The 26,466-nt window shown below is 44.2% G+C and overlaps 3 protein-coding genes and 1 long non-coding RNA gene across 11 annotated transcripts in view; 2 read left to right on the top strand and 2 right to left on the bottom strand.

The window, feature by feature from the left end:
• The window catches only part of sesn1 (sestrin 1), a 55,724-nt gene extending 44,915 nt beyond the window's left edge, over window positions 1–10,809 (top strand). The window contains exons 1-9 of one of the 2 annotated variants that reach the window (XM_054762767.1): window positions 4,544–4,847; window positions 5,965–6,030; window positions 6,119–6,319; window positions 6,422–6,604; window positions 6,769–7,002; window positions 7,838–8,092; window positions 8,170–8,360; window positions 8,430–8,574; window positions 8,645–10,809. In XM_054762767.1, coding sequence (XP_054618742.1) covers window positions 4,746–4,847; window positions 5,965–6,030; window positions 6,119–6,319; window positions 6,422–6,604; window positions 6,769–7,002; window positions 7,838–8,092; window positions 8,170–8,360; window positions 8,430–8,574; window positions 8,645–8,731 — 1,464 coding nt within the window. In that variant the 5' untranslated portion in view covers window positions 4,544–4,745 and the 3' untranslated portion in view covers window positions 8,732–10,809. Of the gene's footprint in view, window positions 1–4,543; window positions 4,848–5,964; window positions 6,031–6,118; window positions 6,320–6,421; window positions 6,605–6,768; window positions 7,003–7,837; window positions 8,093–8,169; window positions 8,361–8,429; window positions 8,575–8,644 lie in introns of those variants that run through there. The other variant, XM_054762766.1, reaches the window with a different exon arrangement.
• Window positions 10,627–20,937, bottom strand: armc2 (armadillo repeat containing 2). Of its 6 annotated transcripts, none has more exons than XM_054762764.1 (18): window positions 20,704–20,937; window positions 20,204–20,598; window positions 20,053–20,125; window positions 19,822–19,987; window positions 19,620–19,746; window positions 18,498–18,565; window positions 17,087–17,185; window positions 16,400–16,587; window positions 16,216–16,318; window positions 15,927–16,141; window positions 15,109–15,254; window positions 14,906–15,005; window positions 13,926–14,214; window positions 13,111–13,233; window positions 12,895–13,008; window positions 12,650–12,782; window positions 11,398–11,552; window positions 10,627–11,308 (listed from the first exon to the last, which is right to left on the bottom strand). In XM_054762764.1, the coding sequence occupies exons 2-18, from the start codon at window positions 20,419–20,421 to the stop codon at window positions 11,175–11,177; spliced, it is 2,451 nt and encodes an 816-aa protein (XP_054618739.1). In that variant the 5' UTR covers window positions 20,422–20,598; window positions 20,704–20,937; the 3' UTR covers window positions 10,627–11,174. The 6 variants fall into 6 exon arrangements, with proteins under 6 accessions (XP_054618739.1, XP_054618740.1, XP_054618734.1 ...); XM_054762765.1 differs by having other exon boundaries at window positions 10,627–11,293; XM_054762759.1 differs by having other exon boundaries at window positions 12,895–13,233.
• On the top strand, window positions 11,854–17,148 carry LOC129172733 (uncharacterized). The gene is made up of 6 exons (XR_008567070.1): window positions 11,854–12,100; window positions 13,113–13,275; window positions 13,945–14,227; window positions 15,115–15,288; window positions 15,888–15,956; window positions 16,029–17,148. It is a non-coding gene; the product is annotated as an uncharacterized LOC129172733 (long non-coding RNA).
• Window positions 20,938–21,228: 291 nt separating the features above from the next.
• LOC129172335 (phospholipase ABHD3-like) lies at window positions 21,229–26,238 on the bottom strand. 2 transcript variants are annotated; one of them, XM_054761955.1, is made up of 9 exons: window positions 25,898–26,238; window positions 24,539–24,699; window positions 24,290–24,472; window positions 24,168–24,213; window positions 23,414–23,526; window positions 23,170–23,343; window positions 22,291–22,339; window positions 22,056–22,221; window positions 21,229–21,983 (listed from the first exon to the last, which is right to left on the bottom strand). In XM_054761955.1, the coding sequence occupies exons 1-9, from the start codon at window positions 26,018–26,020 to the stop codon at window positions 21,754–21,756; spliced, it is 1,245 nt and encodes a 414-aa protein (XP_054617930.1). In that variant the 5' UTR covers window positions 26,021–26,238; the 3' UTR covers window positions 21,229–21,753. The 2 variants fall into 2 exon arrangements, with proteins under 2 accessions (XP_054617930.1, XP_054617931.1); XM_054761956.1 differs by lacking the exons at window positions 22,056–22,221; window positions 22,291–22,339.
• Window positions 26,239–26,466: the final 228 nt, after the last annotated feature.

The raw sequence follows: 26,466 nt of genomic DNA, 5'->3' as shown, positions 1-26,466 counted from the left end.
GCTATCATACAGTATACCCAGTAGCAGGGGTGCAGCCAGGAATTCTGGGTCCCATGGAGGAAAAAAAATCACATTTCCCCCCTCTTTACTAATAAAATTTGTCATTAATTAACAATTACCTATTTTTGGGGTCCCCTGGCAGTCAAGGGACCTTGGAATTGTCCTGAGTTTTCCACTTTATACATGAATACATTGAAAAATGTCTAATTATGGTTTTAGTCTTCGAACACGCTGCTGTCATGCAAACAAACGAACAAAACGGTGCAGTTTTGGGGGGGGGGGTAGTTTGGCACAAACAGCACAAGGGTGCAGGTTGAGGCCTGCAAGAATGAGCAGGTAAGGGTTAATCCTCTGGTGCAACTGTAGAGTCTGCAAAAAACAAGCACAACAAGGGAAACCGCGTCTCCTGTTGGTTTTGCTGCATTCTGTAGCTTGTTTGACAAATCCACCACTAAAATGTTCAATTTTCTATGAAACCCGCAAACCTCATTAGGCTGCGCTGTGAACTTCATACCTCTGCAGAACTTTTTTTCTTCCTTTTAGAGAAACAAGAGAGTGAGCGAGTGAGTGATTGAGAGAGCGGACGACATTGGTTCCTCTCGGTGTTGTCCTGCCCTGTGATTGGTAGAAGCCTGTTGCTGGGCTTGTGTCGAGTTTCCAGAGTTTTTCTTGCTTCCTCTTCGCCAGGCACCCATAGGTCAGGTTTGAACTGGTCTGGTGGACTTCTGCCACTTGTTGAACATCTCAGGGAAAGAAGAAGAGGGGGAGAAACCCTGCAGCATTCTCACTGCTTGACAAAACAAAAGGCGAGACACGTGCAGAGTTTTTGCTGGTTTGGCAGTGTGTCTTCACTTTTGTTTTTCTTGTTACTCGAGTCATCTTCCCGGCTGTCTGTTATTAATTACCATGTTACGCGTACGTCAACTAAATACATCTGTTGTCGTGTTTCGGCTATAAAAGTTGTCTTTTCGCACCTTGTTATAGCGAGTGATGCTATGCAGGCAATGCAGTTGCTATAAAAAGTTATTGTATTCTATTAAATAATTACATTGCAGTTGTCCATCGCGGTTCAAACATTGCTCGCTCACTATCGAGTTTTTTAAAAAAGTAATTAATTAATAAATGCTGTTTTGTGGTTGCCTGTGGCCTATTGTTAGTCCAAAAAATGCATATTTACACAAGTAACACTCGTAACACTTGATCGCCAAAGACAGGCTTTTATTATTTTAGAATTTTATCTCGCAACAGGCACAATAAATAACATAATAATAATAACAGTCATTATCATAATAACGTAATAACACAGGCTACTGTTGTGGCCGTACTCCAGCTAAAACTCAACTCTGAATCCCTGATGATCCCTGATTTATTGAAACACACACGAGCACGAGGCTAATCTATTATTGAAACTACTCGTGACATTTTTCACGTTATTTTCTGAAACAACAATGACAACAATGCATTCTGTTATTTGTGTTGGTGTGGCGTCTGAGGCATCATTTTTGTTTTAACCATTAACCATTTCACTGACATTAAAAATGCCCATGGCAATTAAATAATAAATAGGGATTATAAAGTGGGCCACTTCACGTAATGGCGTTTTTTAGATGTCATAGTTTGACACTTTTGAACGACTGCGGTGTTACTTTGCCTTGCAAGCAGGGCAGTCACAGGTTTGTGATTGCCGTTGTGAGTCCACATCTTCTACTATTCTACCATATTGCTGGACCAGCCAGGTCCACCTTATGCGGCGTCAATCCTTGCGTTACACTTCTGAGTTTTGTGCAACGCGTATTTGTTCATTCAGTTGTACTTCACAGTTGTTCCCTACGCCTACTTTAAGTACTGTTGGCCGATGGTACGTCAAAACAAAGCTTTGCAATGACACTGTGACCTCTAATCGGACTCGTTTACATGGCGTCACATCTCCAGGCCGCCGCCGCTTTGGCTCTTCACGTCCAACGACATCTACATGTGTCCCAGCAGGTGTGATGTTTGAACTTTGGATCAGCTTGTTTGAACATTGCCACACAAGACGTAGCTCGTGCTTTAGATCAATAGACGGACAATAGTTGTTCTGTTCTAAGCAGCGCTGTGCCTTGGAGGACACAAGTACAGTACATTCTGGCTGTTCTTGTAGCTCTTCTACCTGTTTGACATCTTTATGGGCGTATCAATTACTCACAGTACTATAGAAATGACTATAGAGTAGTCAGTGTGCAGCTTGTGTGCTGTACATTTACTATCCACTGAAAATGACAAAGCCATTTTGTCTAAACAGCTGGCAACACAAGCGAGGATAATCGTGTCTCCGGGTGCACGAGTGCTGCTGGGCACTGGGTGGGGGCTGCGGTTCATTGATCAAATCCAGCATGAACTGCGACATTGCTGAAGCGGACCTCGGGAAAGTGGGCTGCGTGAAGTAGCCAAGTATGACTCCAGAGCAGAACAGGAGTCTACTGAGTACATAAAGTTAGGAGTGTACCATAAAGTATGTGAAGACCAGGGCTGTCTTCGACTAGGGATTTTCATAGCCGGGTTTGATTAGTTAGATTTTGTCCATAGTCGACCCCTAGTCAAATATTGCTAAAACAACCATGGCATGTCCATTTCAGCCATGCCAGCATGTGAAAGGTAATGTAATGTAGCGCCGAATGACCACAATACTACATAGAACTTTTCCTTCAATATTTGTGACTAATAAAAGGCCATAGTCAACCAGGAAACAGCCATCATTTATTAATTAATCATTTAAAAAAAAAAACACGATATAGTGAGGGAGCGCTATTTGAGCCGCAATACAGCGAGGAACGGCTGTACACACGTAGAGTACGCACAATCACATTCAGAGCATCCCCATACGCTTGACTGTGGTTAACTTCCTTTTACGCTTTTACAGTTTAGAGTGTTTCAAAGCTTGAGTGTTTTTGTAATGTCTGTACATATACTGTACAGTACTATTAAGGGTGCTTGACTTATTTTCACACTTGTAAGGATGGGAAAACGTTAAAAAGTTCCTGTACTGGAAATGGGCACGTTTTGACCCGGGAAGAGAGTGTTAGTTTAGTTTGTTAGTGATTGTTGTTGACTATAGTTTGGCAACTAATTCGATGAATTTCTCGTGCTTTGTGTAACACACTCCACATGCTGCATTATTTATATTTCTGTCCAAAGCACGAGCTTGTTTTGTGCGGCTTGTTTACAACATCTGGTTTGCATGTGGCGAGCAAGCCAACAAGCCGCCTGCAAGAAGCGTGTGGCTGAGCTCTCAGAGGTGAAGAAGCGTCCCAATCGCTGAAACAACAGTCCAGCAGTCTCGCCCCCGTGGAATCATCAATGCGTGCACCCTCACAATAGCGTCCGTGAAGCCAGACTCCCGAGACTAAGCATTTTTTTTTTTTATGTGAAAGGGTGTTTGCTGTATCGTAAGCCCCAACGCTGACTAGCTCTCTTCTGCAGCTTTGCTGAGCCATGGGAGTGCTGACTCCAGCCCTGGGAACGTGTTTACCTCTGCCCTGCACCCCACCCTGTGGCAACAGGAGTTTAGAAGGGGTTGGTGTGTGTGTGTTTGGGGGGGGGGATCCATGACGGCTGGCTCGATCCACACAATGAACCTGCTGAACACTGTCAGATGTAGCGATCCATGCAGTTGCTTGCCAAACTGGCCGGGCAGGCTCAAAGTGCACGGAGCGGAGCTGCTCGTTGCACCAAATATAGCTTGTTTGTCTGCTTCTTTATTGGGTGACCCTTCACCCCTTCACGAACTTGTTGTTGCACACGCTCTTTTTGCTATTGTGCACCATATGGAGGTTTGTTCCTCATGTCAGCGCCGTCCAAGCCGCAGGGGAAACTACGCCGCTGCTTCCAAAACTGTTTGCCACCAAAAATCTGTGGCGATATGCTGTGCCTCGCTCCTAGTATTATAATTGACCTTCTCGCTGTGTGATAAAGCTGTAATGCAGTGTGCCAGTGTTATTGTCAGGCTGGGATAAACAAAGCCATAAGAGCTGGCCTCCTTATCGCTTACTCCCCGCCCCACCACCACCACCACCACCTCCTGGCTCTGAAAGGAGTCCTTCAGCTGCCTGATTAGTGGAAGGATGACATTATCTGCAGTCTGAGAGGCTGCCATGCACTCTGAAGTGGCCCACCGGTGGCAGGCAAGCAGACCTATTCTTTCTAGATTATTGCCCCAATTCATATAAATGAGGGCTTCTTGCAAGGCAAAGACTTCACACTGTTCTCTTAAAGTGATCCCTTCTACCTTGATTTGATTATTGATGACTATGATCGGCTTTTAATTAATGGCCGCAGACACAATGACCGCAGATTCAATCATGATGAATGGCAGCAGCGAACAAAAGAAGCAGAGAGAAGTGATGATGTTTTCTTTAAGGGGGGCTTGTCCTTTCCGCTCACGTTTTCGCCCCCTCCTTCCTCTTTCCTCACGCTTAGGTCCGCCCCTCCATAGCTCATCACAGGCAATTGGTCAGCGCGAGCGCGTTTTCGCCCCATGATTGGTCGCTGCGTGTGTCAATCGAACGAGCCTCGACTTATTTACCGAATGTATGCGCTAAGGGGGGCCAGGACTGGATTGCCTGTGCTGCTGCTGCTGCAACAACAGCAACAGCTGACGAGCAGGGCACTTAAACGCAGCGCCTCCAGGAACAAAGAAGGGGAACATTCTGGATCTTTTTTTCCTGAAGTAACGTTCGAACGAAGCAAAAGTGCAGCCAGGACACGACATGAGGCACGCAGTGTCACCGTCGGAGAACGTGGAGAATTGTTCGCTGGCGGTGACAGACTTGTTCAAGATATGTGCCCATTGTGAACGTCTTAGCAAAAAGGTAAGAAAAGCGTGCAATTCGGCGTGCAAACTCCACAAAATGTTACCTCGAAGCCTTCTGCCCGGGTTTCGAGTAGTGTCAGTTGATGGATGCTTTGAGGAGACCGTTTTTCCTTCGAGTGAATGAGCTGCAGTGCAGTCTTTTGTCCGGACTTGTTTGTCAGGCAAGTTTTGGGGCAACCCCCCCATTCGGACAGTACGCCGTCCATACGTTGAACAACCCACCATTCATTGTCACGGTCATTGTTTCATCGTTAATTGGGTTGTCAGAGCTCATTTAACAACATTTCTTGTTCATCTCATTCATCTATTTGGTGCCCAAGCCTGCAGAGTGGACATGTCCGGACACGACAAAACTGTCCCTTTTGAGGTCCCTTGTAAAACGAAGTGACACGGTTTATCCTAAATAATAAAGTCACACAAATTTTGGTCAAGTTTCATACAATTAAGCACCCTCGAGCCTTGTAAATTGATGAAAAGGTTACGATCGACTAAAATGAATCACGTATTGCCTGCAGAGTGGACATGTCCAGGCATGACAAAAAAACTGTCATTTTATTAGGTTGCACTTAATACCCTTGGGCCCCAAAATGGTCCATGTGAAATAAAAATAACCAATTCCTTGTCAAGTTTCGTACAATTAGCCCCTATATTGACAACCAAAACAGTCAATTACGCAAGAATGTACATGTTTGGAAGGGAAGGGTTCATAGATATTTTAAGGGCTTCGCTTTTTAACCCTTTAGGCCCTTTTAAAATGAAGTTAAACTTGTTGTCCTTCGGTCCCCAAACGACCTCTCTCATAAAAGTGCGTCTTGCATTAGAGAGGATTACGTAATTTGAAAAATAGAAAGAAATCCTGGTGAAGTGTCGTACATTTAAACACACTACAGTAAAGACTTCTAATTAATGCTAAGGTTATGATCAACTCAAAGGAATCAACTGGTCGTTTATCGCTTGACATGACAAAACCTTTATTTTATTTTGTCCTAAAGCGGCCCCTCCGCCCCTCCTCATAATGGTGCACCTTGCATTAGAGGGAATCATGGAATGTACTGTACATCATCACAAACATATTAAACCTCTATCTTTTTTTTTTTTTTTTTTTTGTCTTGCAGGATTTAGGAGTACGGATCCCAAGACCTCTCGGGAACGGACCTAGCAGATTTATCCCTGAAAAAGAGGTACGGTCATGCCCTAATGTGTAAAAAAGAAAAAGAAAATGAAGTGTAATTCTTGGGTTTATGCTGTGATTGTTTCCCTCCCCTAAAGATTCTCCAAGTCAGTAAAGTGGACACCAGGACACAGTCGATATTTGAGGATGCGTTCGCCGCCCTCGGTCGCCTTGACAACATCTCCTTGGTGATGGGCTTCCACCCGCAGTACCTGGAGAGCTTCCTGCGGACGCAGCACTACCTGCTACAGATGGACGGGCCGCTGTCGCTGCACTACCGCCACTATATCGGCATCATGGTACGACCCCAGCCCTCCTCTTTGTGACCCTCCTTGAGACCGGCATCTGATGGTCGTGCTGTTTTTTTTTGTTGTTGTTGTTGTTGTTTTTAATAAACCCAGGCGGCGGCTCGACACCAGTGCTCGTACTTGGTCAATCTGCACGTGAACGACTTCCTCCAGGTCGGAGGAGACCCCAAGTGGCTCAACGGGCTGGACGAAGCCCCGCAGAAGCTGCAGCAGCTGGGAGAGATCAACAAAATCCTGGCCCACCGTCCTTGGCTGCTCACCAAGGAGCACATCGAGGTGAGAAAATGGCTACAGTCTGGCCCGCGAGGTGTTAAAGTTCTTGTGTAACAGCTGAGATCATGGCTAGGGTGTTACAGTGAAGGTCAGATAAAGGGTAGCTTTAAAATATTCATATTCTTGCCTACTTAGGTGTCATATTTTTAACTTTCCTTGTTTTCCAGGGTCTCCTGAAGGCAGAGGAGCACAGCTGGTCCCTGGCGGAGCTCATCCATGCCGTGGTCCTCCTCACACACTACCACTCCCTGGCCTCCTTCACTTTCGGCTGCGGCATCATGCCAGAGATCCACTGCGACGGCGGCCATACCTTCAGACCCCCCTCCCTTAGCCAGTACTGTGTATGCGACATCGCCAACGGCAACAACCACGGCAATCATCATGACGTTCTCGGCAGCCAGGTGAGGTCACTATATCGCTATCAATAACGGTGTGGCGACCTAAAGGCGGGTCAGACCAGCACGAGAGCTTTGTAGCGGTTGCGATGCACGAAAATGAAAGTACAAGTAAATGGAATGCATTTTGGGGGGTTAAAATGTAGAATTTGCAAGTATTTTAAATGTGAGTGCGCTCTCAAGGGTACCATTTTTACATTATATTACTTTTTTTTTTTGGCCCTTTGCCCACATGCAAAATACATTTTAAGTAGCTGAATGACCTTTTCCCGTTTAACATGTACATCAGTGGTTCTCAACACATCAAAAATATTTTTCTTGGCAAGTACCACTGTTTTTTCATTTGGATTTCTACAGTTATTTAATGTGTTTGTCTCCAAATATAATCCTATGTTCATGTTCCGGAGTGCACCACTAGATGGCGCCCGCTTACCATCAGTTTGAGAATCGGTGTTGTAGATGTCCAAACATGACTTCTCCACTTCCTCATTGAACAGCGTCTATTGCAGACATGACTTTGTTAGCGCCAACTGTTGTTTTGACACGTGCTTGACAGCCTCCACATTTGTGTTTTTCATATCATAAATGGTTCTGCTTTGCCTAATTGAGTCAACTGTTATTGTGCCTTTTCCCAGAGACAACTTTTTCCAGGCTTTTGATTGGCTAGAATAGCCTTTTGTTTAGCACTTATAATTATCCATTCAAAAATACTTTTAAAGAAAGCATTTTGTTTCTGGACAAATGTGCTTTTTTATGGAAATGGCTGAAAAGGCCTTATGGTTAAGATTATATGTGAGGTTTTTAATCATCTTTTTACGTGGATGTGAAAATGTGTGCTCAGGAGGTGTGCGGCGAGGTGGAGGTGCTGATGGAGCGCATGAAGCAGCTGCAGGAGTGCCGTGACGACGAGGAGGCCAGCCAGGAGGAGATGGCCACTCGCTTTGAGCGTGAGAAGACCGAGAGCATGCTGGTGGTCACGGCCGAGGACGAGGAGTGGGTGCCCTCCAGGGACATCTCCCGACACTTTGAGGATCCCAGCTACGGCTACAAGGACTTCTCCAGGAGGGGGGAGCATGTTCCCACTTTCAGAGTGCAGGTAGAGTCCAAAGCACATGCATGCGTATTCTCCACCTATTTGGAGCATGAGTCATATATATTCGTACGTTTCTGCAGGACTACAGCTGGGAGGACCACGGCTTCTCCTTGGTGAACAGGCTGTATCCCGATGTGGGTCAGATGCTGGATGAGAAGTTTCAAATGGCGTACAACTTGACCTATAACACCATGGCCACACACAAGGACGTGGACACCAGCATGCTGCGCAGGGCCATCTGGAACTACATCCACTGCATGTTTGGAATCAGGTCAGCAGCAGCAGCATGAAGCTTGGACTTGAAACTTGTTGTTTCTCACCAAACGTGTGCCTTCTTCAGGTATGACGACTACGACTACGGCGAGATCAACCAGCTGCTGGACCGTAGCTTTAAGATCTACATTAAAACTATGGTGTGCAGTCCTGAGAAGACCACCAAACGAATGTATGAGAGCTTCTGGAGGCAGTTTCAGCATTCCGAGAAGGTGAGAGCCTCACTCCTCACATGAGAAGCCATCGGCATCACTAACTTCCTGCTTCTCGTCTCTCCCGCAGGTCCACGTTAATCTGCTTCTTATGGAAGCGCGAATGCAAGCAGAACTGTTATATGCTCTGAGAGCCATCACTCGCTACATGACATGAAGTGCTTTTGGCGTTTTTTTTTTTCCTGTTTTTTAAAAATAGTTTTTATTACATGTCATTTCTCAATGTGGGACATTTCAAGAAATCATTTGGTAAGGGTTTGCTTGATGGAGAAGATGGATGCTGAGAAGATCAGAACAAAAACATGTCACAGGCAGAGTTTTTTGTTGTTTTTTTGCCTGCAGTGCCAAAAGTGTCCAACAGAGGGCATCCTGGAAGTCAGGCATCCAAGTATTGAGTATTCCAGCATGCACCAGCCTCTTGACTGAAGACCCTTCTAGAAAGAAAAGCTGTGCTGCCACCACCAATCTGCACTGTCATCACTGTTTTTAGTTTCTTTTTAATATCTTGTTTGAGGATGCGGTCGTCGTGGTAACAGGCGACAGGACGCATCACATTTGGGCCACCGTACGTGTGCCTGAACGATCCAGCACGGTGTGCATATGCTGCAGTGTGCTGATGCTGCTGCTCCCCTGAATTTTATTCAGCGGGAGGGGGGGGGTCATATTGACCCGCCCCCACCCCACAAAAAGACCTCCCCAACCTTCAGTCATAGTCCTGATCCATTTGCAATCCACTGCATTAATCCCTTCCCCTTTTATCCCAAATGTCCGTGTAAGCTAATTCGAGTGTGTGGAGACTCAAAGAACACTGAGCCCTTTTTGAGTTGACCGTTTTGTATGTGAGAGAGAGAGAGAGAGAGAGTGCGAGTGTTTGAGAGAGAGAAAGTAGCTTTTTGAATTTCATGTGTCAAAAAAAAAACAAAACAAGGCGAGGCGCTTTGAAGGAGACTTCTTGCTTCTGCTGTAGCTCTGTTGTGATAACTGTACTTTTTTTCAACATCTTTATTTTTCTGGTAAGGAGGCGGGGATTATTGAGGAAAAAAAGTCAGGAACCAGGTGCTTTTTGCCCTGACGACACACACATACACACAAACACACTGCTGGCTGTCTTCCGCATTATCCCAGCTGCCTGGTCACACTAGGTTGTGAACTTCACCAGTAAAAGAAATACCTCTTCTGTGTTTCTCCAAAGTGCTCTTTGGTGAGCACAGACTGATTTAAAAAAAAAAAATAAAATTTCTTTTCTCCCCGGGCTGCCATTGTTCCGACTGCAGTCGATTTGGAACGTGAAAGGATGTAGCTGTGCTTATTAAGCCTAACTCGTGCAAAAGCAGCTTTTTTGTGATGAAATTAAGCGTTTGTTGTTTTGTTCACTAAAACAAGTACTGCATTTTTCTTTTTAAGGGTGGATTAAGAGAGATAAACGTTGAGATGGGGTGGTGACGACTAAAGAATGGTACCATTGGGGAAGTTGTTGGGGAGGAAAGAGTGGAGAGTTTTTGTTTTCCAAACGTCTGACTGATGTCAGTTACTGACACTTTTTTATATGAAAATATACGAAAAATGGACAAAAAAAATAAACTTATGATATTGAATTGTGTATCATTTGTAGTGTAAAGTTGTTTGATTCATCAGTGAGGATTGTACAAGAAAGCGCACTAAATGAGGTGCACGTTATGAAAAGTGGAAATGGGATGTGTCCATGCAAAATAGGTGATTGCACTGTTCTCGCTGCGCTCAGGCTAGTGTTGAGTTCAAGTGTCGGTCAGCTTGATAACCATGTGACTCATCCTGTCCCCCTGCCCCTGTGGCGTGATCCAGGTCAAAGTTTCAGGAGCTAGTGGAACAGCTTACTGCTTCTCCTGCACCTCACGCGGGGGAAGAAAAAAAAAGTCACATTTCCCTGTGTGAGAGAGCTAAATGAAACGTTTATGTTACGACATCATCACCAGCACAATCACCACCCCCTAAACTGCCTTCACTCGCATCTCGTTTATAGGATTACAAAGCAAACAACCTCAACATCAGCTCATATGTCATATCAGCCCGAGGAATTATATTTGTTCATGAGATGTAAAGAGTGTTTTAAGGTTTGTACACATAAAGTGCCGTTGCTGATTTGTTTTGATGTAATGTGACTGAAATGCTGTACTTTTAGAGGCTACTTGTAAGCACTGCCTGGGCCCCACGTCTGTGTAATAATAATAATAAAGGTTTTCCAGAGGCTAAACATTTCTCACTTCCTGCTGTGTTTTATTTGTTTTACAAGCATCTCACACACACTTAAACAGTTTGCTTATGAGGCAGACTCTCGAAATGACTCAGTTTCCATGACTGCATTTCCATAAAATTGCCAAACAGATTTAAGTTTGTTACATAAACGTGCAAAGATACTTGAAAAGGATCAGTTTCGCTTTAAAGGAATGGACTTTAAAGTGCTTTAAATAACATTCACATGACGCTAGAGGCTTAACTTAATAGCAGAACACATCAAAACAATCACATTTACCGTAGTACAGTACAGCTAGTAGACTAATAAAAACATGTTATGTTTACCTGAGGATGCATGAACCTTTGACCTGTTAGGAATCACCTGTTTTTTATCTCACAATTTCTGTCAGCAGTTTTTGGGCTACGGGTCGGAAGTCCAACTCCCAGGACTCTCTGTGGTAGCCACTCACGTCCTTGTTTCCCGCCCACTTCAGGACCTTGTCTTCATCTGAGGGACAATGAGCTGGTGAGACATCACACCCGTGTCCGGCAGTTACAATGCATCATGGGAGGATCCATTCTCTTCCTATGATGCATTGCAGCCGCACCAACCTAAGTACGACGTGAGGATCTCCAGCAGCGACCGTCCCTCTTGTGTGTCCAGAAGCTTCTCTGAGCCGCCGCTGGTCATGTTCCACAAGGCCTGACACACCTGGCCCGCCAGCTGCCAGTCACCAGCTCCGAAGTCTCGCAGACAGTCTGTTAGCCTAAAACACACGAACACACACTCATCGAATGACTGAAAACGGGGGAATGCGGGACTGTTGTACAGTTCCCTGACCGGCCTCAACACCATTTGCATTGTGTTAGCACTAGCAATAGCACTAATGTAGCTCATCTCTCTGTGAAATATAACTGTAATGATTCTGATGTTTGTAATACATGTGTCTAAAAACGGGGTAATGTTGGTTGGTTATTCATATATATATATATATATATACACTGTAAACATATATTATTTTTAAATACACCTTACGAATTTGTAAACGATCACGTTTTGTGGGCGTGCCTTACCTGGGACCAGAAAGTGCGATAGTTCGGCATTTTGTAAGCTAGCAGCATTACCGCCAAAAAAAGGAAAATAAGGACGCAAATTCTCCACGTGCAGTATTTTCATTTCTGGGTGGCGGAAGAAAGGTTGTCTTACACCAAAAAAAATCAATTAGCTGAGCTGTAATTGATTGTTTTAGGCTCCGCTCGCGTAGCAGCTGTTTGCTGTGTGCTTGTGGTTTTCACATTTCTCCCTGTCTTTCAGGTGGGTCAAACAGTTATTTCTGTATTTTACGGTTTTGTGAAATTGTGAAACATGACAAATATGTATGAGTGCAAGTTATAAGTACGTTTTGCGATAATAACGTTTTTTTAATTGCTAGCAAATCGCTAAGCTAAAACTAGCCCCTGTTGTTGATAAAGTGCAACCCGTGTCATTAGCAGCGAATGTTTTTCAGCTGATTAATATGCTAATTGTATGCACTCGTCTATTTGTAAACCGTATTTCTCCCTCTATTTGAAGTATTTTTGTGTGTAACATGTATTCGTTATCACAGTGGCTCAAAAGCCAGTAGACATTATCACAACTCCAGTGGGCACCCAAGAGACTGGCTTGCTGCTGTAACAAGTGAATTTCCCTGCTGTGGGATTAATAAAGATACAAGATACAAGATACAAGAGAGTTTCATTGTCATGTGCATAGTAAAACAGCAGTTATAAAGTACAATACAATACAATAATGCAATTAAGACCAAGGTTTAAATGGATACGTACTCATTGTGTAAGTTTGATCCAATTGGATACACATGCTTACTTGGCAGAAGCCCCTTCTAGTGAGAGACTGCCTCGGTAGGGAGGGTCCAGCGCCAGGTTGGTGAGGACCCCGCAGGCTGAGAAGCAGACATCAGGGTTCTTAGAGTCCAGTAGTGTCACCACAAACCTGTGCACTGACAGCCATGCAAGAGGAAAAAGAGGAGGCAAGGACACACCATTTAGCAGCCATGTTTATAAAAAAAAAAAAGATATATCAATGTGTGTGTGTGTTTTTTTTTTATAAACCTTCATTTTGCATTATAAAGTCCCGCACATCTTTGGATTGTGACAAGTTTCCATAGACGCGGGTGGCCTCCAGCATGGCGTCCATGTTGGAGCTGAGCATCAACTTCCACATCACTAAGAGAACAAACAGGACACTGGGATTTTTTAAAACTACATTTCTAAATGTATTTTTCACATTGATCTGTATTGTTGATATTTGCTTTTTTTTTGTCCTACAGTCCGCAATGGCCAGCTGACTGCGTTTGAGCACCGAGCTGTCTTTGTGGTAAAAGGTCAGGTTGTTGATGGTGGCGGCCACGTTCACGATCAACTCCTCGCTCTCCTGCACGGACCTCAGCTCTGACATGGACACACACAAGAGATGTCAGACGTCTTGTCATGGTGTGTAGATGTTGCATTTTGAAGTAGTTTTATGTTCAAATCTGCAAATCTGGATAAAAATATGGCCAGAAGAATTTATTTTCTATTTTCAAAAGTGTTTAAGCACTTTGTGCTGCCCTTGAATTAAAAAATGCAATGTCACCCTGTATCATCCTTTGTTGTGTACCACACGTTATGTTTTGTGTTGCCAACTCAGGTTTGTTTTTAATGTTGACTTCCATTGTGGCTACTGTTCCTGTCAAGAGCACACGCTGCTGATCGCAGAAACTTTTGCTTAACCCGCAATGATAAAATATGATACTCTGTTCTCTACTGAGTTGTTTGATTTTGCCGTGTGGGAGGGTAACATCAAAGAAAGCAAGAATTTCACACATAAGATCAGCCTAGCTTGGCCTGGAACTGTGTAACCACACGGGAGCATTTCACACGCACATAAATAGCCTGGGAGGTGTAACAGAACATCCTGATCTCAAAGCGCTATGACGCGCTTAGTTGTCAGACAATTAAAAAAACACAAGACCAGTAAATCAAAACATTTGGTTCCCAGCATCAGGGAAGTCATTGCCTCTTTTTACTTTTTGGAGCAGCTGCTTCCTGCTGTGACATCACTGACTTGTGTTATAACACTGAAATGAATGCTTAAGTCTCACCTAGCGTTTCCATCAGCAGCTGGATGCAGGTGGTGTTGCTGGCCAGCGCCGCGCCCACATCAGGATGGATGCACATGTTCGCCAGCACCCTGACCAGCTTCACCAGCACATCCTCGCCCTCCCGTACGCTGGCCGCAGTGGGAGCCGGCGAGTCCTCCCTCAGCTGGTAGTCGTCGTACAGCCGCAGGAGGGTGTCCACGCAATCCTCGCAGCGGAAGAGCTGCTGCCGAGCCTCGTCGCTTTTGGCCGTGAGGTTGCCCAGTGTGAAGAGGAGTCGCACTACGAGGTCCTGTGGGAGAGAGGTGATGCACTGGGGTCAGCTGCATAATGATCTACACCCCTATCAACTACAACCACAATAATAAACATCTTGTTAAATTAATACGTCAAAACTGAGCCATATTATCTTTGTAAAGGCAGAATTCTTCTACAGCACTCCTTACATTGTGCAGGTGTACCTAATGTTGTGGCCTGAGTGGATTTACATTAGTAGCTAAAGCTAAGTGTGTCGAGTAGCGCTACTGTCGGCCTGGTTTACTTTGCTCACGTGTTCGCAGGTGTACCGAGTTATTTCACACTTCCCAAAGGAGGCGACTGATAACTACCCGCATGTCCCGGCGCCGCTGTATCCGTCACATGGCAGCGCACACCTCTCACGCCAGGGTGCAGGGACAACAAGTATGAGGACAGGACAAACTGCCCTGTCAGGACAATGCGCACACAAGTGTGTGTGTATGTGTGTAAGAGTTAACACCCTATCAGTCATATTGCATACTCAAGGGAGGGACCCATTTGTTCTATTATTTATTTCCCCTCCTTTCTTGATCTTTTTGGGCTGAGTCAGTCTTTCAGGATTACTACACAGAGCAGAGAAAGAGAGGACGCTACACACAAATGTGCTTGGACTCATTGTACGTAAACATCTTGGTGGGAAAGTAAACAGGAACCGCAAGTCCTCCCAGGACACCCTGCCGACTCACCTGTTTATGGTGATGTTTGCTCAGTAGTTCTAAAAATAGTTGGTAGCAGTCGGGGGTCTCAGCCAGTGAGAGGCGGCACTCCGCATAAGAGGAGAGTTTACTGATGAGGAGCAAGCACAGCGAGCACCACATCATTTACTGTTTCATGCAGAACATGTGGGCCCAGTTCAGTGGCGGGTATCCAACTAAAGCATGCTTTCTACCTGTAGATTCTAGAAACATTGGTGCAGACATCTTGGTCCTGGCGATGGCGTTGCAGCACCAAGCAGAGCTGTGACATCAGTGCGTAGGAGACAAAGAGCGGACGGGCCTCAGGTTGATCAGCAAGGTTCCTCAAGGCGGCCGTCAGCTAAAGAGGTCAAAAGTCAGACAAAGAAGTGGAGGTTAGCATGTGACCACATATTTGAAATCCATTGTGGTGAAAAATAAACCGTTTAAATACTTTGGACCTAACTGTATCGGCAGTGGTTCTTTATTGGGGGTGTCACGAGGCACTCAGTTCATGAGACAAGACAATGCACGAGTTTGTGTCCAAACCTTTTTCACTGAGGGATGCACATGGAAAGGTCAAAGGATGCAAGGGACATTTTGCTACATTTATTGAAAGGCTAGAAAAAAGCTCTCCCCGAACGTTCCCCGCCCCCCGTTTTTTTTTTTTTTTTTTTTCTCATTTTTAGAATGTGCCCCCAGAAGCTAAAGGCCCCCGGGCCATATTTTGGACACCCGTGGTGTAAAGTAAAGTTTAAAAAAAAAAGGCTGAAATTTTTATGCTAATATTTTTTTTAAAAGCAACGATGCAGATGTTCTTCTTCTTAGTTTATTGGATTGGTTTTTTAGTCTTTCTGATAAAATGAAAACTATCAAAATGGCCCTGCGCATTCTTCGATTCAGTATGTGGCACTTGATGGAAAAAGTTTGGACACCCCTATCTTAAATGGTTGCACTGTATTTAAATGGCCAATGATGAAATCATGCCCTCTAGTGGCTGTGAGCAGCAGAGCACTAACAACAGAGCCTGCACCTGCACAAAGATGTGTCCGGCCATTGTAAAGTATGCGTCGTCAACGGTGCAGAGTTTCCGTATGAACTTCTGAGCCACTCTCATACAGTTTTTGTCCAACAGGAGGCGTACGATCGCAGCATTTCCTGAGAGAAACTTCAGCGTGCCGACACAGTAAAACAACGCTTCTCCAGATGTAGACACCTCCTCGCGGAGCAACAGTCCAAGTAGAAAGTCTAGATGGAAGGGAACCATCCAGTTAACCTTCATGTGGTGCCAGCCTGTGCTCATGAAACAGAATTGAGTTCACCTATGACAGAGTTGTTCTGGAAGAGGCTGTCATTGGATTCATTGCGGCTGGTCTGGAAGACGAGCTTACAGATGTTGAGCAGGTTGTTCCCGCTGACACGCAACTGAAATAAAAGATGTAAAAGCAAATAAAATGACAGGCTTTTTGTGAACAAGCATCCTAATGGAGGACTTTGAAGACTGACGGCGAGGCAGAGCTCGGCGACATGAAGATCAAGCCGCGAGGAGTTGAGGTCGATGAGCTGAAACAGGGTTCGCAGTATGGTGGAGCGCTTCTTGCAGCCATGATGGCCCAGCATGCCAGCCTCTGCCAGGGCGTCATGGAGATTGGCACACAAGTCACACAGACGCTCCAGCGAGGCCTCAGAGCTCCCTGGGGGGATTGTATTGAAAATAAGCGTCTGTTAAGTTTGAATGTATGTGAGCAAAACTGAATGAACAGTGTTGAGCTCTAACAACATCCTCCCTTTTCTAGGAAACGTCAGTGGAGTGGCACAATTCCAAGGGAAAGGGTGAACTTGTTCCTTGTTTTTGAGGTAAAGTAAAAAGTGTTTCGAAAGCGAGATGCCCCAATTACATTTTTTTTTATCACAGGACGTTTGGTAGAATAAATATTCACTGTTGATCTTAAAAGTTCCCACATTCGTTGTGTTGATCGACAGTTTGTAAAGTATGTTTATATTCAAGGCTGCCAGCAATTTGAAGCACACGAGCAAAAATATTTTGTTTTCCATTGAAAAGACATTGCTGCGTTCTGTGGGGGGGACTTTGATGATGTCAACATCATTTAGATCAAATAGATAATTTAAGGCCAGCGTGTTGCACAATATTGACTTTTTATCAGTTTTCACTTATTATTGTGTAGCTCTTACCACTTGCAGCTGTAGCCTTTAGCTCCTGGAGAAGAGGCGCTATCCTATCCCACTTTGACTCTGCACCTGTGCTTGTGGCGTTCTGTCCATCGCCCAAATCTGAAAGGTGGAAAGACAACGCTGCTTGTCAGTTGCTGGTGAAAATGAGAAGCGTGCATGCCTGGTTCATGCCTGGTTCTGATTTAACAATACAGTTTACTGTGCATATGACAATAAAACTCTTGAATCTTGAAGTGGAATAGTGATGGAAGAGTATTGACCGAGTCGTTGAAAATTCGTGAGTTTTTTACTGAACCGGGACTCACGGGTATTCATCTCTGTTAATTTGTTCACTTGCCCAGCTGCTGCTAGCTAAATGAAAAAGGAAACCGGGTAACATGACTTTAATTGCTTTAATTGTGCAACTGTGTTACTCTTAACTGCATTTGCAAAAATGTATTAACCCCATGGAAAAAGCAACAGATGTGCTCCTTGCCTCAAATCAACTCCATCCGTCCATCCATTTTCTATGCCGCTTCGCCTCATTAGGGTCGCAGGGGTATGCCGGAGCCTATCCCAGCTAACTTCGGGTGACAGGCGGGGTACACCCTGGACTGGTGGCCAGCCAATGGCAGGGCACATATAGACAAACAATCATTCACACTGACATTCATACCTACGGACAATTTAGAGTGACCAATTAACCTAACATGCATGTTTTTGGAATGTGCGAGGAAACCGGAGTACCCGGAGAAAACCCACGCACACACAGGGAGAACAGAAATGCCCAACGGAGATTTGAACCCAGATCTCCTGACTGTGTGGTCTACATGCTAACCACTAGGCAACCGTGCGGCCCTTGCTAGTCTTCAATAAAGGTAAAAGTAATTTTCAATGTTCATTTACCCATTTCATTCATTTAGACTTATTTTGCTTTGATTTCTGCATGTCAAACTATAATTCTGTATAAAATATGTTTTGTATTAATATTTTTTAGTGTCTGGAACAGATCCATTGGATTTACAGGAACATTTTATTGGGTTTTCATACGTTTCAGCTTTCACCTGACCTTTTAGTACAAATTCATGACGAGAACCAAGGTTCCACTGTACAGTATCCTTCTTATTGTGCGCGTAGTTTGCTGTCGGAAAGCTGCTCAGCTACATTGGCTAAGTTGTGCATGCAGCGGTTTGCTGCCAGTCACATGTATTTTTACCCCATTGCTTCTGTGCAACACAGGAAATTGTGGCTGCCTAAAGCTTCAGCTCTGTCCGCTATTTGCGGGTATTGTATCATGCTGGAGGTAGCTGTCGAAGTATGTGTGTGCCGTTGATAACTGCTGTGTGTAGCTTGGATTAACGGACATTTAAAGTGATCAGTTAATAAAAGGGGAAGCAATAACAAGTTAATTCTTGGACAATTCTGGACAAACCTGTTCTCCATTCCAGTCCACCCTCTGTGGTTCTGACTCTCGCATCGTCATTGGCCTGCGCTAGTCTGCTGCAAACACCAAGAGACACAAACACATAGAAGTCTGTGACATTACATCATATTTACATGACGGGACAGCCAAAAAAACCCTGATGAATTTAACAGTATATTTAGTCTTCCCTTGCTATATTGCATTTTTCAACAACAAAAAAAGTTTCATGACTGAATACGGTCTAATATTTGTTTTAAAAAAAAAATTAGGCATATTTAAGCAAATTGTACGTATTCTTGGCCTAAAGTCAGTACATGAACAAAATGAACTAAAATACAAGGCAGAAGAAACATTCTACATTTATTATTCTACTAGGTGTCGCCAGAACAAGCACTTATTGGTTTAAATTATCTCACTAACATAATCACAATCATAACAGTAACACGGGTTACAATTGTGGGCCATAACTCACGACAAACTACTCAACTCAACGCGGAACCTTCGACGTCACTTCCTGTCCGCTTGGTCCCCCAGAGAACACGAGCAGGAGTTTTATTTAGAACTTCAATTGCTTATTTACTTGTATGTCTACTACATTGGGTAATACCAGTGTAAGGCCATTTAAAGATGCCATTACAATACGGTGATGAGACAGTAGCCCCCGCAGGACATATGCTGTCCAGAAAAAAAACAAGGAACTGCTCATGTGTGAGTTTGTTATCTTATTTATGCCTAATTTTCTCTGTTTTATCTTCTATATTGGCTAAAACAAATGTGAAGGTGATTGCATGGGTGTTATTTCATGTCTAGATATTTTGAAGCTCGTACAGGTTTTCTATGCCATAACTACGAAAATATTCAGTTTATTAATACTGAATCCTACTTAGGGTCTGGAATCAATTAAACAAGGGATTGCTGTGCATATACTAGATGCTGCCACTAGATGTCCTTATTGCACCAGGAGATTGGACCGGTCATGCCCTCATCCTTGTCTTGGCTTGGTTTTGGTCATCTTGCTATGGTCATCCTTTAGACCCATACAGTGCTGTTTTATTGGCAGAAAGGAGCACGGTGGATTTTTTTTGTCATTATTTGTACGAACGAGATTTGGAAAAGAATAGAGCCAAATACCTTTCACTTTGGGTTCTGCGTGGACCAGGTTTGTGAGGAACACTGGAGACCTCCTTGTGGTCTCCACAGACCTGAGATTGGGCTGGCGGCAGCTTTCTTGACATGCCTAGTTTTAACCGTTCTTGTGCTTAAAAACAGAAAAGATGAGAGCAGAAAACTTAGAAAGTAGCTTGTAAAACGTAAGGCCAAAGTGCTGTTTTACCATCTGCATGTCCCGCTAGAGGAGGCAAAGTGGTGAGAGACGTCGCCCTGAGGAGACGCGCCCGTGACCCCGCCAGCCCCCCCCTCTTTGTGTCCACTGGCTCAGTGGGAGGTTTGGGAGACGACTTGGGAATCTCATCCTTGTTGAGAACTGCAACTTTGGACTTCTGGTGAGGAACCAGATACAGTATGTTGTGTACGTGGAAATGCATGAGGGTCAAAGGTCACTCACATGTTCCAGAGGAGAGAGGCGCGTCCCTGAACTTGGCCGGGAGTCGGAGACATCAAAATTCTGTGCGTGAAGACTGTCAAGTTTTTTGTTTTTGTTTTTTAACGTGACTCATCATGTGACCTGTCAGTAACTTTAGAAGATTGTGACAAACCTGAAGGTAGATGAAGGTCTGCTGTTGTGGTCTGCACGGATAGAGCTTCTTGCAAATAGTTGCCTCTGCCCATCCCTGGGAGTGCAAGGTCTCTGGGTGGACTGGGCTCGGAGGGTGCGTCTCGCTTCGTCCACTATTTCCGCGCTTGTTTTCAACGAGGGGTGCCTCCTTGGCAGAAAAGGTCCACACAGCTCATATTTCCTCTCCATGGCGCCCATTAGACGGCTGTGTTAGCTCAGTGGTTTTGTCTTCATTATGAGCGTTTGAGTATAATATTTTTGTTGGTGAGGTTTGCTTAAAGGAAGAGAAAACCACATGCTTTGTTTTGGGATGGATGACTCGGAGTAAATGAGAAGTTCCGCAGTGTGCTCCGTCTCCATGGTGACCACATGTCGCTGTGGTAGCGAGCACAAACAAACACGAATAGAAAACCTTGACATAAAAACCGCAAAATGTTGCTGTTGTATGACACATTAACATAATAGGATCCCCTAACTTACCGTGCACGTCGGGGAAAGTGAGCTGTGGTCCTTGGCGTTAAGTATTAAAAGTCGTCTTTCAGTAAACCAAAAAAATGTACATGACTCCGGAAATGGTTGCGGGTTCAGTGTACCGTCAAATAAATGCAAATTTTTAAAAATCCCTTGTTGCGTGCGATAGTTTTGACACGATAAAACAAAATTACGAGTGTTCAAAATATTCCGCTGCGAACGGAAAGCAGACTTCAATATATATGACGGCATCACCAGTCGTCGGTAGCATATTACGTAAACAGGCGCGACGGAAACTATATATTTTCGATATTCATCGTCATTGTTTTACTTTCTTGGACATGCATGTTTAGCTATTGGTCTACAGTAAATGTTAGAACGTGTAGTGAAAAGACTCCCCCTTCGTTTTAGCTCAATGACCTGCACAATTTAATGACAAAATATTACATTACAAATGTAGCACTGTAAACAATCATTAAGACATACGAAACTAGACCATCTTAAATAAATTTATGCTATACGAAACTAGACCATCTTAAAGTAATAAATTTATATTTAGTTCTGGTGAGAATAAAATTAAATAAAAAGACAAAATGCAATGATGAATTATCGATTTCAATGAAAATTGACGACCCAAAAGGGGAAACAAGTGCACAAACAACAAGACTTCATTCCATGATAAACATCTTTAAATATTTGAGATAGCAAATGAAGTAATTAAAAATAAATCACGTTATGTACTTATGAGGCAGCCAAGGAGGGTCGGAACAGTGGCGGAGGTAGACATTTTTCATTGGGGGACCAATGTGAGACTATTACTCAGGGGTGGCAATAAGTTGATACCTGAAATGTCTAGATGGCCAGTAGGGTGGCCAGAGAGTGACCAGTGGCCGCCCCGTAGCTGCGTCACTGGGTCACAGTATCCTGAATAGTGAGGTATTGAGGTAGATCACACTTGTCATGGTGTTATTCTTCATTACAGTTCTTTGGAGAGGAAGAAAAAACCCAAGCACTTCCACGGTTGTGTTTTTGTGCTATAGCACGACTCAATCATGTTAATCAAGCAGAGACTAAGCATGTCTGCTCCGGTTCCTGCTCCTGCTCCAGGCCGCATGCTTTCCTGATATCTTGTGGGTGTTCCAAGGCCGCGTGGATGAACTGATTGAACACACGTTCCATGTAAGTCTCGCCACGCGGGAACCAGCCCTCCAGGAAGGCTATGTGTCCACCGTGGGATGTCACCAAAAGCGCCACATTGGGCAGTTCCTGGGCTATGGCCACTGGGAAGGCTGTGATGAAAGGAAACTAGAATTAGATTTAGTGAATACTAACACACATCATAATCGTCCTCCAAAACTGACCATGTTGCGGAGAGAAGGGGTCGTCGGCCGCGTTGAGACACAAGATGGGCACGGCAATATAAGGCAGTTTTTTGTCGGGGCTGGCATCGTAGTAGTATTCTGAGCATGTCTTATAGCCAAACAGCAGTGTGGTAAAGCGTTCATCAAATTCCCTGATAGTACGGGCCTTTGAATAGGATGACTAGGATTAACAATCTAGAGACTGGAAGTGTGACAGTCAAGAAATGTTTTCTACCTGGAGGACGTTCTCAATGTCCACTACTTTCTCCAGAATCTCCCTGTGCCTGGAAGACATAGTTCAACAGCTTTATAGTCCAAGTGTTCTAAACCAGGGGTTCTTAAACTTTTGGCACCACAGACTCCTTACAGGAGAGAATATTTTCCCAAATCCTGCCATTTGTACTAGATGCCATAAGAAGTATTTATATTTCACACGTGCTTTCCAAGCTTAACCGCTTTGGCCTTTGCATCCTTTGATGAAGTGGATGAACTTCAATATTTGTCTATTATTATATTGACTGCAGACCAAGAGCAGGAGTTGTGTGTCCCGAGCTAAATGAGCCACTTACCTGCTGCGTCACAATAATGTCATTTTAAATTCACTAACCGTAATGTAAGGGAGAGTTTGTTTTTATTAGCCAAGCGGTTCCTACTCCCAGTTAAGCACTTTCTAATGACATGCCATAACGTAATTCACTTATTGCAAGAAAAAACATCACCATCCCCCAACCTATGACTCGTGGACCCCATTTTGAAGGCCTGTCCACACAGGAACATTTTCAGGTGGAAACGTTACGGTAATGTATTTTATCGCTTTAGCCTTTCATCCACAGGCAACAGCGTTCTGGAGCCCTGAACTGGTATTTTTTTTAACGATGACGTCACCGCCCCGTCGCGTGACCAGAAATAACTGGTTGTTTACTGCTGCCGAACAGCCAACGTGATATCTGAATATTCCTGAATATTGGCATGACTCCCAGTCGACATCCATCCATCTTCTTCCGCTTATCCGAGGTCGGGTCGCGGTGGCAGCAGCCTAAGCAGGGAAGCCCAGACTTCCCTCTCCCAGTTACTTCACTATTCAAAACCATTCAAATAAAACATTTAAACTGACCTGAGGACAGCATTACATAGTTCGTGCGTGAGTCGTTTGTTGAAGAGCAGCCAGTTGAGATGTTCCTCCATGGAGGCGTTGGACTTGAGCGCATCCCAGGGGACGGAGACGGTCAAACCCGCCACAATCCCAGACTCTGAGCCCTTACGGCCCAAGTAGTTCAGCAATAACATTCTGCACATGCAAAACAGATGGCTTGGTAGACAGACAATTCATGCATTAGCAGAAGACTGCGACCACTCACCCTCCCATAGAGACACCAGCACCAAATATCGGGGCTTGTGGGTAGAGGGTTTTGACATGGAGCACCACTTGTTCCAGATCTGAGGTGTTGGCAGCACAGAATGTCTTTGGGGTCTAAGGGACACAAGAGGAGGGACAATACAAATACAGTTAGCAGTGCATTTGTTGTGGACTACTTTCAGCAGCGGATTAACAAACGGACTCAAATTGTTAGAATTGTTTAAAAAAAAAAAAGTATTTTGTCAGACGGGGCCAAAATATTTTTTTTTTTTTAATGTTGCCATTTATTTGCTGTGATATTACTTAAAAAAAAAAATTTCACCTTAAAATTACAGATTTTTTTCCCTCTTTGAATGACTTTTCCATCATATAAAGCCATTTAATTTCATATTACAACTTTTTTCCTTGCAAAGTAATTATCTTGCAAACTTATGGTAAACTGTTTTACAACTAACCATGTTCTTTTACAATTACAAATAGGAATTCTCATAAAATTCCAACTTTATTTTGTAATATGACCTTTAAGATTACAACTTATTCTTGCTAAATTAGGACTTGTTGGTATGGCTTTATTCTGGTATTTAATGAGTTGCAGCGCGTCGCATGGATAGTTTATTGAGAGCTGTTACTGTATTTGTCCCTTCCATTGAGCTCAGTCACCCCAATATTGGAAACAGCTCTCAGTATTAATTGAAAACTACAACGATAACCTATACAACATTTTTTTTGCTATATTAGTTAACGAGAGGACTTACAAGCAGCTCTTCCCCTCCAAAGCCTCTGTTGTTGAAGACCACACATCTAGAAGGACAGGATCTTTATCATGTAACACTTCTTGCCTATATTCACAATATGAACACAACAAATATCTGCCAACCTGTAGCCATGGCTCATGGCCTGCTTGATAGCATGGAGCACATAAGGTTGCTGGCTGTTCCCCGTCAAGCCCGGGAGGAGGAGCACCGTGGGTCGGGTGGACGATTCTGGGTAGGCGGCGCTGGTGTGATTGTCCACCCAGTCAAGGGATATCTGACCACCATCAGCCGTGCGGATACGCGCACTGTGTGACAAAACAACATGTTAAAACAAGAGGAGCACAGTCTTTACAGGATGGATTTGGACCTACTTGCGATAGGTCACGGAAGGTCTGGACTTGATGAAGTAAGAGACCACGGTTTGAAGGCGGCCTCCCCAGCACCACGGCGTTGGACTGAAGCTCTCCATCACCACGGGACAGTGCTGCTGGAGGAAACCATGGAAAGCCTTGCTGCACACCAGGATGGGCCTCTGAAAGAAGACACACCATCTCTTTAATCTTCATTGCAAACTTCAGCTTTACGGATGCCACGTCTGCTCTACATGCTTCACATATGTCATGGTAAAGGTTATCCGGAGGCGGCAACTGCTCTTCAAGGTGAGATGTTTATTTATTCAGCTGGAAGATGCATTTGGGGAAATAGGGCATGTCCTAATGTTTGTCACATAAATGACCTGTAGCTTTTCCTCATGCACTCCTTTTCAAATTAATTTGACAAGTGGGAGAGCAAGTTTGAATTCCCCATTGACATTTATACCGCTGTTGGAACACATTGTTTCTTTTTAAGTTGCAGCCAGGTTGTTAACTTTAATACCACTAAATCAGTGTGCATATAGAGCAGGGGTCGGGAGCCTTTTTGGCTAAGAGAGGCATGAAAGACACATATTTTAAAATGTATTCCTGTGAGAGCCATATCATATTTTTTAACATTGAATACAACTAAAAGCGTGCATTTTGAAGCAAGGCCAACAATTGTAGAATACAATAAGTCTCTGAATTTATTCTTTTTAATAACATTGTTATACTGAAGCGATCCAATAATAAACAAAATACTTCTGACCATTAATGCGACTTGTGGTGCTGCATGGTTTTGCACCATAATCCGTACCTTTCTTTTCGCAATCTTCTTCACCAAAAGGGTTGGCTTTGCAGAATTAGCTAGCTGACTATTTGATTAAAAGGAGGGACGTTTACTTCTTGACCTCTCAATGACCCAGGTAGGCTACCGCATTATCCAGTAATAATCGAGTTTTGGTGTTTGACCTGGAAAATATTGGAAGGACAGCTGGCATTGGCTCTGGCCACCCAGATAAAATGGATTAAAATGCATAAGAAAGTTTTATATTTTGAATGGTATTTTTAACATTGTGATTTCCATAATGTTTTACTTTAAAATGTGAGCCAAAACTATAAATACATATACATTTTTATCGTGTTAAGAAATCAATCAATCATCAAAAGAGCCATATCTGGCTCCCGAGCCACAGGTTCCCTACCCCTGAAATAGAGGACTGGGTTTACACATATTATATAAATTGTGCAGTGTTGATATAAACGATTGCAGGTGGTGTAAAACAGAGAGAGCGTATCCTGTGTCGTGACACAGGGCAACATAATCACACCAATAAATAAGTCAGTTGTTGTGGATGTGTACAGGCGGTAACTCACCTGGCTCTTGCGGCCCCACAGGTAGCAGAGTGCGGCCGTGAGCGAGCATACGAGCACGGTGTCAGCTCTGGAGGCGACAAACTCCCAATAGGCTGTCCACAGATCCAGCAGAGACAGAAGCATGCCGGCGACCTAACCGTGGCTACCGCTCAGCAACGAACCGCACTCGATTTTACTCACGCGTCGCAGGCCAGAAACGACTCATGACCTGCCCTCATTGTGCACCTTAAACGTTTAAAGCACTCCCCGCGCAGCCGTGACGATGCCGGTAGCGTCAACTTCCTGCTTGGCAATGCTTTCAAATACAATCACTGTGTGTCTCAAATCAAATACTTCCGTCAGTATGCTTCACTCTGTATTCAGTACAATGTAAACTACGTACTGTACTTTTGTCCTGAGGGCGTAGATTTTGACAAGTGCCGTTTTGAAATGCGAAATGCAGCAACTCCAGTCCCTCCCCTCCCGCTACGTAACCATGATGGCGACAATTAGGGCGGTCGGGTTAGGGTTCAAGTCTGCACACTCACCATTTGGGGCGTATTGAGGGCAACTATAAGTGAACGATCATG

The sequence above is a fragment of the Dunckerocampus dactyliophorus genome, chromosome 19 (genome assembly GCF_027744805.1).
Source record: "Dunckerocampus dactyliophorus isolate RoL2022-P2 chromosome 19, RoL_Ddac_1.1, whole genome shotgun sequence".
NCBI lineage: Eukaryota > Metazoa > Chordata > Actinopteri > Syngnathiformes > Syngnathidae > Dunckerocampus > Dunckerocampus dactyliophorus.
This window is presented reverse-complemented; position numbering and strand designations above follow the sequence as displayed.